Source organism: Pongo pygmaeus, chromosome 10 (genome assembly GCF_028885625.2).
Source record: "Pongo pygmaeus isolate AG05252 chromosome 10, NHGRI_mPonPyg2-v2.0_pri, whole genome shotgun sequence".
In the NCBI taxonomy this organism is placed as follows: domain Eukaryota; kingdom Metazoa; phylum Chordata; class Mammalia; order Primates; family Hominidae; genus Pongo; species Pongo pygmaeus.
Genome location: NC_072383.2, coordinates 69,055,017 through 69,068,493, shown reverse-complemented (window position 1 = coordinate 69,068,493; position 13,477 = coordinate 69,055,017). Strand labels below are relative to the sequence as shown.

General features: G+C 37.2%; 1 protein-coding gene across 9 annotated transcripts in view; it reads left to right on the top strand.

Annotated features, from left to right (window-relative positions):
* TSPAN8 (tetraspanin 8) overlaps nucleotides 1–13,477 on the top strand; it is a 291,505-nt gene that overhangs the window by 256,428 nt on the left and 21,600 nt on the right. For 6 of the 9 annotated variants that reach the window (XM_054445130.2, XM_054445127.2, XM_063646505.1 and 3 more), the window contains one exon: nucleotides 2,399–2,567. In XM_054445130.2, the coding sequence (XP_054301105.1) occupies nucleotides 2,508–2,567 (60 nt within the window). In that variant the 5' untranslated portion in view covers nucleotides 2,399–2,507. Of the gene's footprint in view, nucleotides 1–714; nucleotides 761–2,107; nucleotides 2,258–2,299; nucleotides 2,322–2,398; nucleotides 2,568–13,477 lie in introns of those variants that run through there. The other 3 variants (XM_054445129.1, XM_054445125.2, XM_054445131.1) reach the window with 3 other exon arrangements.

Below are 13,477 nucleotides of genomic sequence, written 5' to 3'. Positions count from 1 at the left end.
GCCCAGAGTAGGGGCAGAAGATGAGGAAGGGAAGGCTCCACAGGGATGTTGCAATAGAGAAGGTGGGAAAGGATGTTCCAAGCAGAAGGAACAAGGCATAAAATCCAAAGGTGTGTTATAGGCCTGGGAAATAATTCTGTGGTTATGGAGCCTAGAAGTGGAGGCTGCCTAGGAAGAAAGGGGACGGACAAAGTTCTGGGAAGTGGGTGGAGGACTTGTTTGCCATGTGCTGTAAATGCTACTTTAAGGACTCTGAACTTTATCTTGTAGGTAAAAGGAAAATATCCTTAGATTGGGTTTTCATCATTATCATTACCTAATCAATAAGTATTTCTCAAAAAGAATTTTAAAGTGCTAAGGCAGAGAGGAGCTGGGAGAGACTGCCAGGGAAATTAATTCTCATTCTATTGACACAGCTCAAGTAAGAAATGATAAAGGACTGAATAAGGAAATGCAAAAGGATGAGATGGAAGAAATAGTTTTGATAGTAATTTAGGAGCTACACAGACCAGTAAGAGTGATTGGATAGAAAGAAAGAGGAATACAAAATACCTGTACAAATTCAGCCTGGGAGAGTGTTGTGTGATTATAACATTAATAGGAATAGGAATTTCCAGGAGTGAACTGTTTCATATAGGTTTTGAATTGGACTAGGGAGTTCTATTACACAGTCATTCTCCTGTATAAACACATCCATTGATTTTTGTGTTACAGAGTTCAAGAGTGATTCAACTAAAGACTACACAGGATTCTTCTTAAGGTTGTTCAGCATCCACCAAAATATCTATTTCAAACTAAAATTTGGTAGCATTCAATACATTCTTGTCAACAAAGCAGCATTTAAATCTGTAAATTTTTTTTTAATTTTAGCCTCTAATTGATAAATAATCATTTCTGGGACTATAAATCAATTTTGGTTTTCATTCAATCTGAAATTATTCTTTCAGCCATGGATTATTCTATATACAAAATATCTCAATAGAAGGTTGTGAAACTATTTCCATTTTCTAGTAGGAAACAGAACACAAACAATTTTAGTGATGATTTATATATTAAGCCATTATTTTTGGAATTAATCCTAAATTTGGCCTTTAACACTAAATATTATTGTTGATAATGCATTAAAATATATTGTATATGTAGTCAGGGAGTAGGATTGTTTCAAAAACATTGTATGGCAGTGAAAATTAGAAATAATATTTTTCTTTTGTAAGGAGTTTATGCTTGCTTATTGTGTAAAACTTAGCAAAGATTCTAAAGAATAATTTTCTCAACAGCCTTTTAAAGTAGAGGGTTCTTTTATTTAGGGGGAGAAGAACTCCCTTTGAGAGGCAGGATGTGGAAACTAACATGACTCAGGCTGTTTACACAAAGCAGTCCACACCTCCCTGATTATGTCAGAGAATTTTGCCTTTACCTGAGACAGCTGCCTTCTATTAGCACTAGAAACAAATAGTAAAATCTATGGTCACTGATCCATGACCACCTTCCCATTTTGAATTTTTTTGTCCAAGAGGACCTGGAATCCAGAAACTGAGTTGGTGGAGAACAGCTGTTGCTAGACATAATTTATCAGAGGAAGGAAATTACAGTGTCCACCTTAAAAACAAACCAAGCTATCAAAATGACTATGCATTATAAAATGAACACAATGTGGCAGTCAGTGCCACTTTATGATATCTTTCCTTTTATATCATAAAGAAATAAAGATAAAAAGCAAATGGTCTTATCATGATAGGCAAGGCTGCCTCTCCCTCTGCAATTTCTGTGGTGCATTTACGGCAGCTCTGGAATTGTTTTGAAATAAATTTAGATGTTTTGGAGGGCAGATATGTAATGGTTGTTTTACTATTCTGGGTTTAATGATAACAGGTTGCTATGTCTAAGCTTTGATATTTTGCAGATTTCTAAATGCATTTTATTGCATTTAGAAGAAATTTTGTAGTATTGAGAAAATGCAATGCAAAAATGAGTAGAGATACAATGTCCATTTAACTCAGAACAAAACAACCTTATTTCCCCATAGTTGAAATGGAGGGCGGGGAAGTCAGGCAGTGGTTTCTGAAAGCTAAGAACTTACTAGCACTGTGCCATTCTCTCGCCTGATCCAGTGCCATTCCCTTCACTTGATATCTGTTTACTTTAGAGGAGGCAGTTTTTGAGAAAGGATCATAAATATCCTGGCCCAGTGCCCCAGGAGCTATGACAAGCAAAGGAACATACTTGCCTGGAGATAGCCTTTGCGATATTTAAATGTGTGAGTTAATAGCCTTTGCGATATTTAAATGTGTGAGTTAATAGCCTTTGCGATATTTAAATGTGTGGGTTAATTTTTTATCCAGTTTAATAACTTTTTATTCCTCCCTCTACTTCTTTGCTTTCTCTTTCTGCTCTGAAGCCGTGGGTACAGAAATCTCTGCAGGCAAGTTGCTCCAGAGCATATTGCAGGACAAGCCTGTAACGAATAGTTAAATTCACGGCATCTGGATTCCTAATCCTTTTCCGAAATGGCAGGTGTGAGTGGCTGTATAAAATATTCTATGTTTACCTTCAACTTCTTGTTCTGGGTAAGTGTTTTCCTTTTAATTATCAATTTTATGCAAGAAAGGGGATCTTGATATAAATATCATAAACAAGAACAGACTGTACACTAGAGAAATAAGAGAAGGGGGAAAATGTATTTTCCATGTACTTGTTTGGATTTGTTTGTTCTTTCTTTGGTTATTTCAGTAATTGAAAATGAGCCAATGACTCAAAAAAGTGCACTTCAGAATGTGAGGATAAACATTTCATAAATGTTTTGATATTGCTGCAAAAACAATCACAGAGGAACACAAATGCCCCTTAATTAAAGGACAATTTTCCTTAGTTGTATATCAAGCAGGCCTCCCTAATTTAAGGACTCTGTGGTAAAAACATGGTCTGATTCCATCCGGAGCCCGGGTCCTGATTCCCGCCCTTCACTTCTGGGTTTGAACAGGTGAATCGCAGGGTGTGGGACGATAAAGATCATTTTCAGAGCCTCAAAGACAAAAAAAATGGGTCATGAAAAACTTGAGGAGGAAATGATAAAATTCCTAAATCATAAGAAAACCAAACTAAGACAGTGGATATATATATGTATTGGCATTTTAAAGTCAGTATTTTGATGTGTCATCACCCCACATTTTAATTGACAGGATTTGTATTTTAGCAATTTGTTATGTTTCTCTTGAAAGTCCATTGACATAGACATAACCAACAAATTGATAAGTGACATCTATCAATGGATAATGGAAAAACAAGGTATGAAAAGAGCAGGCTGGGATGTTGGGAAATTGACCTTATCATTTTTAGCATATATGGTACAATTAAAGATTGTTTAAATGTCAATCAGTGGAAATAGCACAAAGTATTTAAATGAAAAAAGTATTTTGTATACTGGATTAAAAGCTACCTTATCCACTCCAAGGATGAAAGAACTCTGGTTTTGTTTTTGTACCTGATCTTTAGTAAACAGACATTTCATACCTATGTGTTGCTGTATTTCTGTTCTATTAAAATAATGATGAACTTAATTAAACTTAACTACATGAATACAGCTTTATTGTATAGACTGATTTTCCATTCAACGATCAGTAGTGCTAATGAGTACAAATGGATATATTGGTGAATTTTAAATAAGTAAGTAAATATTTTAAAAAGTAAAATAAAGAAGGCAAAAAAATGGGCTGCTGTTTTTAGGTTAAAAAATGGGCTGCTTTTGCAAATATTTAATGTAGCTCATGCTACATATATGCCAGTTTTTTAGTTAGTTCTGATACATTTCTTCCCTTGAGATACTTAAATTGATTAAACATTGGGAGTAAGTTATACAAAAAAAGAAAGACCTGTATTGTTTGGTTTTGTTTTGTTTCTAGTTTTTGGTTTTTTTTTGTTTTGTTTTTTTTTTTTTTGGAGAACTTTGAATATTCACAAAAGAAGATAGGATAGGTAATCAACTCCATTGGCCAGCCCAGGTGGCCACAGAAAGATGGCCAATCTTTCTCCATTTGTACTGTATTCACTTCCCCCACCCCATATTATTTTGCAGCACATCTCAGATATATAATTTTGTCTGTAAGCATTTTAGCATATATCTCTGAAACATAATAATTCTTGAAAAAATGTAACCACAACTGGGCGCGGTGGCTCACGTCTGTAATCCCAGCACTTTGGGAGACCGAGGTGGGTGGATCACAAGGTCAGGAGTTTGAGACCAGCCTGGCCAGCATGGTGAAACCCCGCCTCTACTAAAAAGTAAAAAATTAGCCGGGCGTGGTGGCACGCCCCTGTAGTCCCAGCTACTTGGGAGGCTGAGGCAGGAGAATTGCTTGAACCTGGCAGGGAGAGGTTGCAGTGAGCCGAGCTCACACCACTGCACTCCAGCCTGGGCAACAGAGTGAGATTCCATCTCAGAAAAAAAAAAAAAATGTAACCACAATATCATTATTACACTTTAAAAACTTAATAAGAATTTTTTAAATCAATTGTCAAATTGATTTGACAATTTTAATCAAACTGTCAAATTTGAACCCATTCAGGGCTGAAATTTCCGACTACCTCATAAATGTTCCTGTTAGAATCAGGATCTAAATAAGGTCCACACTTTGTGATTGGTTAATGTATGTTTCATGTCTATTTTAATCTGTTGATTCTCCCCCAGTCAACATCTCTTTTTCTCTACTGAAATTTTATGCACTGGTGTGTATTGTTTGTTTTATCACATTGCACAGAGTCTGGATTTTGCTATTTGCATACCTGTGGTGCAGCCTGATACAATTCAAGGTCCTTTTTTTTTTTTCGCACAACAATCATAAGTGATTTTGAATTCTTTCATGAGGAGGCACTGGATGTTTGATTGTGTCCCTCTTTTGTGACATTTGTAGCCGTTGATGGTCAAGTGCCAAAATCCATCATTAGTTCATTAAGAGGTTCAAAGTGATGATATTCTAGTTTCATCAACTTTTCTTTATTTATTAGCTGGAACACTTTCTATAAGGAGAAACTTCTCATTTACTGTTTCATTACCTGGGTATCCCATTTTTAATATTTTTTAAGTGGCATAAAATACTTCTTTCTTACTCTTTACTTACCAGATTGTAAGTGATGAGTTAAGTTACTAATATTATCCAACAGTGATAAGTTAGTATTTCTTTAAGTATCCTTATGAAACAATAGATCGGCTCCATTATAATGTTTACCCTTATTAATGTGCAATTTGTTCCATCTCTGGCCATCAGGAGCTTCTTCAAGGTAACTCAAGTTCTTTTGAAATGATCCTAATAACTTTGATAGCCTCCTTAGTATTTGGTTTGACATGTTCCAGATCACTTGCTTATTTCCTGTCCAGACCTCGAATCAGCTATTTCTCCACCAAGTTCTGATATCTGTCTTTAAAGAGCTGTAGTCATTGTTTTCCTTATGTAATACAGAATATATATGGTACATTTAAACAAACCAAAATATTAATATGCTAATAAATGCAAGGCTCATATTTTATTAAAGGTGTTCCAAAGCACTCAAACCAGTAGCAATCTTCAAATTATGAAAGAGTTAAAATATATCTTTGTTGTATTAAAACATCCTGGAAAGTGCTAATAGCTATTATGAAGACATCGGAGGTCAGTGTTTCATTAAACAGCTAATCAGAAAGCTGGAATAGATCTAAATTATCAAAATAACAGTCTAGGAAGGGGTAGGTTATAGATTCAGGATTATTTACCTACCTACCTTGATAGGGTTCAGGGTAGATTGTAGAGGTCTGTACCGTGCCACACACAGATATTATCATTGCTTTCCTGGGGAGCTCTGATTATTATTATTATTATTATTATTTTGAGACAGAGTCTCGCTCTGTCGCCCTGACTGGAATACAGCGGCATGATCTCGGGTCACTGCAGCCTCTGCTTCCCAGGTTCTAGCGATTCTCCTGCCTCAGCCTCCCGAGTAGCTGGGATTACAGGCACGCACCACCATGCATGGCTAACTTTTTGTATTTTTAGTGGAGACAGGGTTTTGCCATGTTGGCCAGGCTGCTCTCAAACTCCTGACCTCAGGTGATCCATCCACTTCTGCCTCCCAAAGTGCTGGGATTACAGGGATGAGGCACCGCGCCTGGCCAGAGCTCTGATTATTTTATGGTTACATTATCTGTTTGTTTCTTTGATAACAGAGACAAGTCTTTCTGATGCTGTAGATTTCAGTTAGATCTTTCTAACCAACGTGCCTTGGTGATTCCTACCACCAGCATATGTGGTGGGATTTACAATCTCTACATAAGAGATTTTGAAATGGAGTCTTTCCGTGAGAGCAACAGTTGTAAAAACCAGTGATAACTTCTTAGTCAAGAGGTGACATCAATATTTTAAATTCAAATATAGGTAGCAGGAGGAATCTCTGAGGTTAGGGAAGGTTCCTATATCTACTCTCCCTTCTATGCTCAGCTCTGAGCTCTCAGCTGGAATTTTACAATCCTTCATAGGAAATTAGCAATTTGTCACATTCCTAATGTTTACTTAAGTAAAAATTTTAATGACCCCACTGATGTGGTTTTCTTATAGATGCCCAGGGCCTTATGTTTTCAAATGCATTCTTTCTGGTATAACTTGCAAAACTGAGCCTTTGCAAAGTAGAGCCAGATGATAAAATATCTCTTAGATATGCATGTGGTCATTTAATCTAAACAGACCAGGTTCTTTTGGGGGACAACTTGAGATATGCCCCATAAGTATATGGTGATTTCCATTTGTTAGGATTACTAATTGAAGAAAAACATGTAAAAGTGAAAGTTATTCCTGATCACTCATGCTAGAGTTTGATGCAAGTTAGAGAACTGGAGGTGCTGCAGATAATAGATAAATTATAGGTACGAAACCTATTTCCCTGAGTCTTGTTTCAAAAATAGATGAAATGGCCCAATTTTTTAATGCTCCTCTCAGATAGTTCAAGCCTAGGAATATTGTAGATGCTTATGGTGCTTTAGGGGTCTGAGTAAGTATGAAACATGGGGCCTTTGGCTCGTGGATGCAGTGGAATAATGACCAGAGACAGGGAGCTATAGAGAGGCCAGTTCTTAATGAGGGAAAGAACAATGAGGTACACTATCAATCCCAAATGAGTCATAGGGAGGAGCCAAATTGTAAAGCTGAATGTATTATTAACTGAAGGAAGCCAGTGCATGAGGAGGTTTGAAGAGAGCAGAAAGAAGTCTGAACTTGGAGAGAGTCCAGGATCCAGCATTTCCATATTCATCATTGTATTTTATTGAGATTGGATGTGCTGAGAGCAATTAAAAGATTGGAGGCAAAGCAGACATAACCCTGAGATGGTGGTACACTAAAAGGAATAGGACACAATTATATCTTATTGTGTCCGTTGATGGAATCTTTCAAAATGAAGACCTAACAATTGCTGAAGTGTATGAATTTTGTAAATACAGTGGTTGCCTGACCCTATATAATTAGCATGGAGCTAAAACAGCAACAAAAGGCATTAGAGTCCACTGGTTGATAGAGCAGGATAAACATCAGCTCCTTCATCAGTAGCTGTGCTTCTTTGGGGAAATTGGTTAACCTCTCTGTGCTTTATTTGTCCTCACTTGTAAAAATGGGGATAGTAGTAGTATCTACCTCATGGGTTTGTGGTGATGATTAAATAAGTTAATATATATAAAGAAGTAGGAATTAACTAGATAAATGTTTAAGAAAAATACATTTCAACCAGTATTTTATAGGTGTTTTTATGAAGCAGAAATATGTAACTATTTGGCATAGTGATGAATAAATTTAAATGTTGAGTTTTAAAACGAAGAGGAAATAAGATAGCAAGAATATGATAAGGCAGAAATTCTTCTATCATGAATTAAGAGAATGGGGAAAAAGTGGATTTTGTAAACAGACTGACTGAGATTTCAATCCTGAATCTACCCCTTCTTGTTCTGGAACATGTCCCTTGGCTTTTCCGTGCTCCAGTCTTTGCATTTGTAAAATCAAAATGATCATTTTACCTGGCTGGATTAATTTGAAACATTAACTAAGCTATTTTATGAAAACCTGTAACCAAGGACTGACCATCAATAATAGCGCAATTAACATGTTTTTCCTGATTCCAGACATCGTAATTGCTTTTTCATTTACAACTATTAGAATATACTGTGACAGTATTTTAAACATAATGGGCTTTCAAAAGGTAAATATAATTTTAGCCCTACTCTGATCCTCTTCTCATCTCACAGGGTGAGGCATATGCAGGAGTAGAGGGATATGTCAGCCCCGAGTCTGGCTTCCACTTTGAATATCTAGGACCCAAATTTCCCTGCTCAAATGCCCTGAGAATTCTAAATCAAACCTTTTCCTCCAGGTGATTAAGTGGGCACATTTGTCAAGGTAGGGAGATAGGATACATGTTGTCTGTGCATATTACCTTGAGTTATAACTTCCTGATATAATGCCCTGTGGCTTGTAGGCTGTCATTTGTATTTTTCCCAGGCTTTTCAAATGGATGTACAGGTCTACAGCTGTTACTTATATGAATGTTATACTTTTGAAACAATATGGTAAGAATATTACTGAATTTGTGTCATTTTTTGATTCAGAAACATCAGGATACAGATTAAATGCTGAACATTCGTCTCTCTCCACATGTTTTGAAGTTAAATGAATGTAGGCTTTTAGTGGTTACTGAGGCCCTGTTTGTGTGAGGAAAACAATGCGGTTGATTTATTTTCCCTAAATTTAGAGTTATTTAAAAATTAGAATTTGCAGCAGTTATATTGAGTGCTTGTTAGAAGATGCACATGGGACCAGGCGCGGTGGCTCATGCCTGTAATCCCAGCACTTTGGGAGGCCAAGGTGGGCGGATCACAAGGTCAGGAGATCGAGACCATCCCGGCTAACATGGTGAAACCCCATCTCTACTAAAAATACAAAAAATTAGCTGGGCATGGTGGCTGACACCTGTAGTCCTAGCTACTCAGGAGGCTGAGGCAGGAGAATGGCATGAACCTAGGAGGCGGAGCTTGCAGTGAGCCAAGATCGCGCCACTGCACTCCAGCCTGGGTGACAGAGTGAGACTCCATCTCAAAAAAAAAAAAAAAAAAAAGATGCACATGAATGCAACCATGGAGACACATTGAGTGTACACTTAACACTTGTATTAGTCTGTTTTCACACTGCTGATAAAGACATACCTGAGACTGATAATTTATAAATAAAAAGAGGTTTAATAGACTCACAGTTCTATGTGGCTGGGGAGGCCTCACAATCATGGTGGAAGATGAAAGTCCCATCTTACATGGTGGCAGGCAAGAAAGAATAGGAGCCAAGCGAAAGGGGTTTCTCCTTATAAAACCATCAGATCTCGTGAGAATTATTCACTACCACAAGAACAGTATGGGGGAACCACCCACATGATTCAGTTATCTCCCACTGGGTCCCATGGGAGATACAATTCAAGATGAGATTTGGGTGAGGACACAGCTAAACCATATCAACACTCAATACAATAAACACCATTCATATGGTATTGGGGGAACCCGCCCCCAGTATTTCAACGTAGGTTCTTTCTATTTTCCATAAGTGTCGGCCGGCTGAGAAATAAAGACAAAGAGTACAAAGAGAGGAATTTTACAGCTGGGCTGCTGGGGCTGACATTACATATCGGTAGGACCATGATGCCCACCTGAGCCTTAAAGCCAGCAAGTTTTATTAAGGATTTCAAAAGGGGAAGGGGTGCAAGAACAGGGAGTAGATCACAAGATCACATGCTTCAAAGGGCAAAAAGGAGAACAAAGATCACATGCTTCTGAGGAAACAGGACAAGGACAAAATCAGAAACTCCTGATAAGGGTCCAACAAAGATCACAAGGCAAAGGGCAAAAGCAAAGATCATAAGGCAAAGGGCAAAAACAGAATTACTGATAAGCGTCTATGTTCAGCAGTGCATGTGTTGTCTTGATAAACATCTTAAACAACAGAAAACAGGGTTTGAAAGCAGAGAACCGGTCTGACCCCAAATTTACCAGCATGGAGTTTCCCAATCCTAGTAAGTCCGAGGGTACTGCAGGAGACCAGGGCGTATTTCAGTCCTTATCTCAACTGCATAAGACAGACACTCCCGGAGCAGCTGTTTATAGACCTCCCCGCAGGAATGCAATTCTTTACCCAGAGTATTAATATCAATATTCCTTTCTAGGAAAAGAATTTAGCGATATCTTCCCTACTTGCACAGCCGTTTATAGGCTCTCTGCAAGAAGAAAAATATGGCTCTTTTTGCTCGACCTCACAGGCAGTCAGACCTTATGGTTGTCTTCCCTTGTTCCCTAAAATCACTGTTATTTTGTTCTTTTTCAAGGTGCACTGATTTCATATTGTTCAAACGCACATGTTTTACAATCAATTTGTACAGTTAACACAATTATCACAAGGTCCTGAGGTGATATACATCCTCAGCTTACGAAGATAACAGGATTAAGAGATTAAAGTAAGACAGGTGTAAGAAATTATAAGAGCATTATTTGGGAAGTGATAAATGTCCATGAAATCTTAACAATTTACGTTCCTCTGCCGCGGCTCCAGCTGGTCCCTCTGTTTGGGGTCCCTGACTTCCCACAACAATATGGGGCTGAAGATTTTTTAAAAACCATGATTGCAGAGTCTGCTAAAAGTTGAAGATTTTAATTTACTCTGCTGGTTTACAGCATCAGAAAATCTAATATTGCATGAGGCTTAGTAGATCAGAACTACATTAGGCCATGCTTGTAAAGGGAATGCACATTCTACTCTTTTTTTTTTTGAGACAGAGTTTTGCTCTTGTTGCCCAGGCTGGAGTGCAATGGTGTGATCTCAGCTTACTGCAACCTCCACCTCCCATGTTCAAGCAATTCTTCTGCCTCAGCCTCCTGAGTAGCTGGGATTACAGGCATGTGCCACCACACTCGGCTAATTTTTTTGGTATTTTTAGTAGAGACAAGGTTTCACCATGTTGGTCAGACTGGTCTTGAACTCCTGACCTTAGGTGATCCACCTGCCTCAGCACATTCTACTCTGAATGAACTCTAAATCAGAATTGGTCTCATCTTCTTCAAGGAAATTTAGCATAAGACCTAATAAAAAATACTGTTGGACAAGTGAAAGATATTGCTACCCTGAAGACTTAGAGGATGAGCACACATCCCTGAAATAAATATTCTAGAATCCTGAAAAAATGTATGTAGAAATTGGTATCCACAATGTGATGCTAGAAAGTAACCTCTCATGAAACAGTGAATGGAGGCCGTAAGAGAAGATAACGTTTATTGGAAAACAATGGGATGAGATAAAAAGGGACATGGATAAAATATGTAAGGACTGCAAGTAAACTACAAACATAATAGCAGAATTAAACTTCACTGTAGAGATCACATTAAATAAAGACAGTGACATAGAATCCCAAACTGATAAGCTCTCCCACAGGAAAATCAAATAAGAAATCAGGATGTTGTGAAAGAAGATAATAGCTACAGACAACAGAGAATGGAAACCCAAAATAAGCTGTACTCCTGAAAAAGAGGACAAAATAAATGGAACACAAATAATAATCAAATTAATATATGGAAATTTTGTGGAGCTGAAAACATACCTGTATGCAGATGGCAAGTGCCTGATCTACCCCGATGAAAGAAGACATCTATGCCTAAATAAATGTTAAGAAAACTACTAATTTAGTTAAAAGATAAATAAACATCTTACAAATGTCTAGATACAACTGACAAAAAAGAAAACAAGCAAATAATGCATGAACAAAAATAAGGCTGGTGATATTCTTCTCCTATTATAACACTGAAAGTCAGAAGACAATGGAACAATGTCTGCTGAGTATTCAGAGCCTTTCACAAATGAATAAGAGAGAAAGAGATCTTCAGGTATTCACACTGTAAAATTTACTGAAACAGATCCAAAATGATTAAGGTATAAGTAAAAATGGATAGTTGAAGCGTGGGAAAATCATGGTTAAATGGCTAACCATTTTAGGTCTGGAAATAAAGAAGTCACATATCTAAATAGTTATATTTTTTATTATCTCAAATCTAAATTGGAAGGATATTTGGAAAGAGATGTAATAGAAAATAACAATTTAGTAACATTTACTCTGCACTAAAGCCAAAGACTGATTACACTAAATAGCATTTATTGGATTATATGGAGGGAACACTGTTAGAGATACAGAATAGTAAATGCAAACTCCATTAATTCAGCTTAACACAACTTAACCTGCCTCTCAGTTTTTGATAACTCAGGAAGGAAAAGAAAAAACATGGATACAGAGGATCTAAATGATTTAATGAATAAAGTATATTTAATAAATTTCTAATAAACTTTGTACCCTCTTGAGACTTTGTTGTCTTTTCTAGTATCTCTGAATCTTTAGAAATTGATGAAGGAAATGCAAAGAAACTCACAAGTAACAATCCTACAGTCTGCATTCTCTTACCACAATACAATTGAACTAAGACTTTTAAATAAATGTTTAGTAAAAGAAGAAATTTGAAAATGAACAATAACAGTAGCAGCAGCAGTACAGTCCTAGTATGTTAGGGCTTTCAGAATCCTTGTTCCCTGTAATCGTGGAGTTGCCTCTAGTGTTCTGTGGTTATCATAAAAACAAATCTTGTAGTTATCCAGTTGCATATTTTCTTATTCTTTTTTATCCTCTCAGGAGCAGCACAAGAAGAGTTTCTTAAGCTTACCTAAAAGGTGTGCATTTTGGGACCAGTAGTGATGTAGTTCAAAATCCACTCCTCCTCCTAACACAGCATTTTCAGCATTCTCCAAACATACTTCAATAAACACCCAAATAAAAGGGTACAATTTGGAGGGAAGAAGTAGGGATGATTGGAGACACATTATCAAAGAAGAGGACAAATCAACATTCTACCATTTATCTTTGTTCTGGATGGTATCTTCCCCCCACCCCTTTTTCCCTGATATTTTATGGTCTTCAGCATCTGCCTATTCTTAGTCGTCTGCTTGGGCTGTCGTAACAAGATACTGTAGACTGGGTGGCTTAAACAACAGAAATTAATTTTCTTATAGTTCTGGAGGCTAGGAAGGCTAAGATTCAGGTGCCAGCCAATTGAGTTTCTGGTGAGGACCCTCTTTCTGTGGCCATCTTCTCATGTTCTCACATGTCCTTTTCCTGGGTGTGAGTGGAGAGAGATTTATCTCCTATAAGGTCACCAGTTCTATCAGATTAGAACCCCATCTTCATGACCTCATTTAATCTTAATTATCTTCTAAAAGCCTATCATCAAAAACAGATACATTGGAGGTTAGGGCTTCAACATATGAATTTTGTGGAGACACAATTCAGTCCATTGTAAGCAAATATCAAAATTGCCTGATTTCTTAGGATGCTAGTTCAGACCAATTGCATCCAAATTCCATAAAATGATGGCTGTTCCATGAAAGCTGAATGAAAA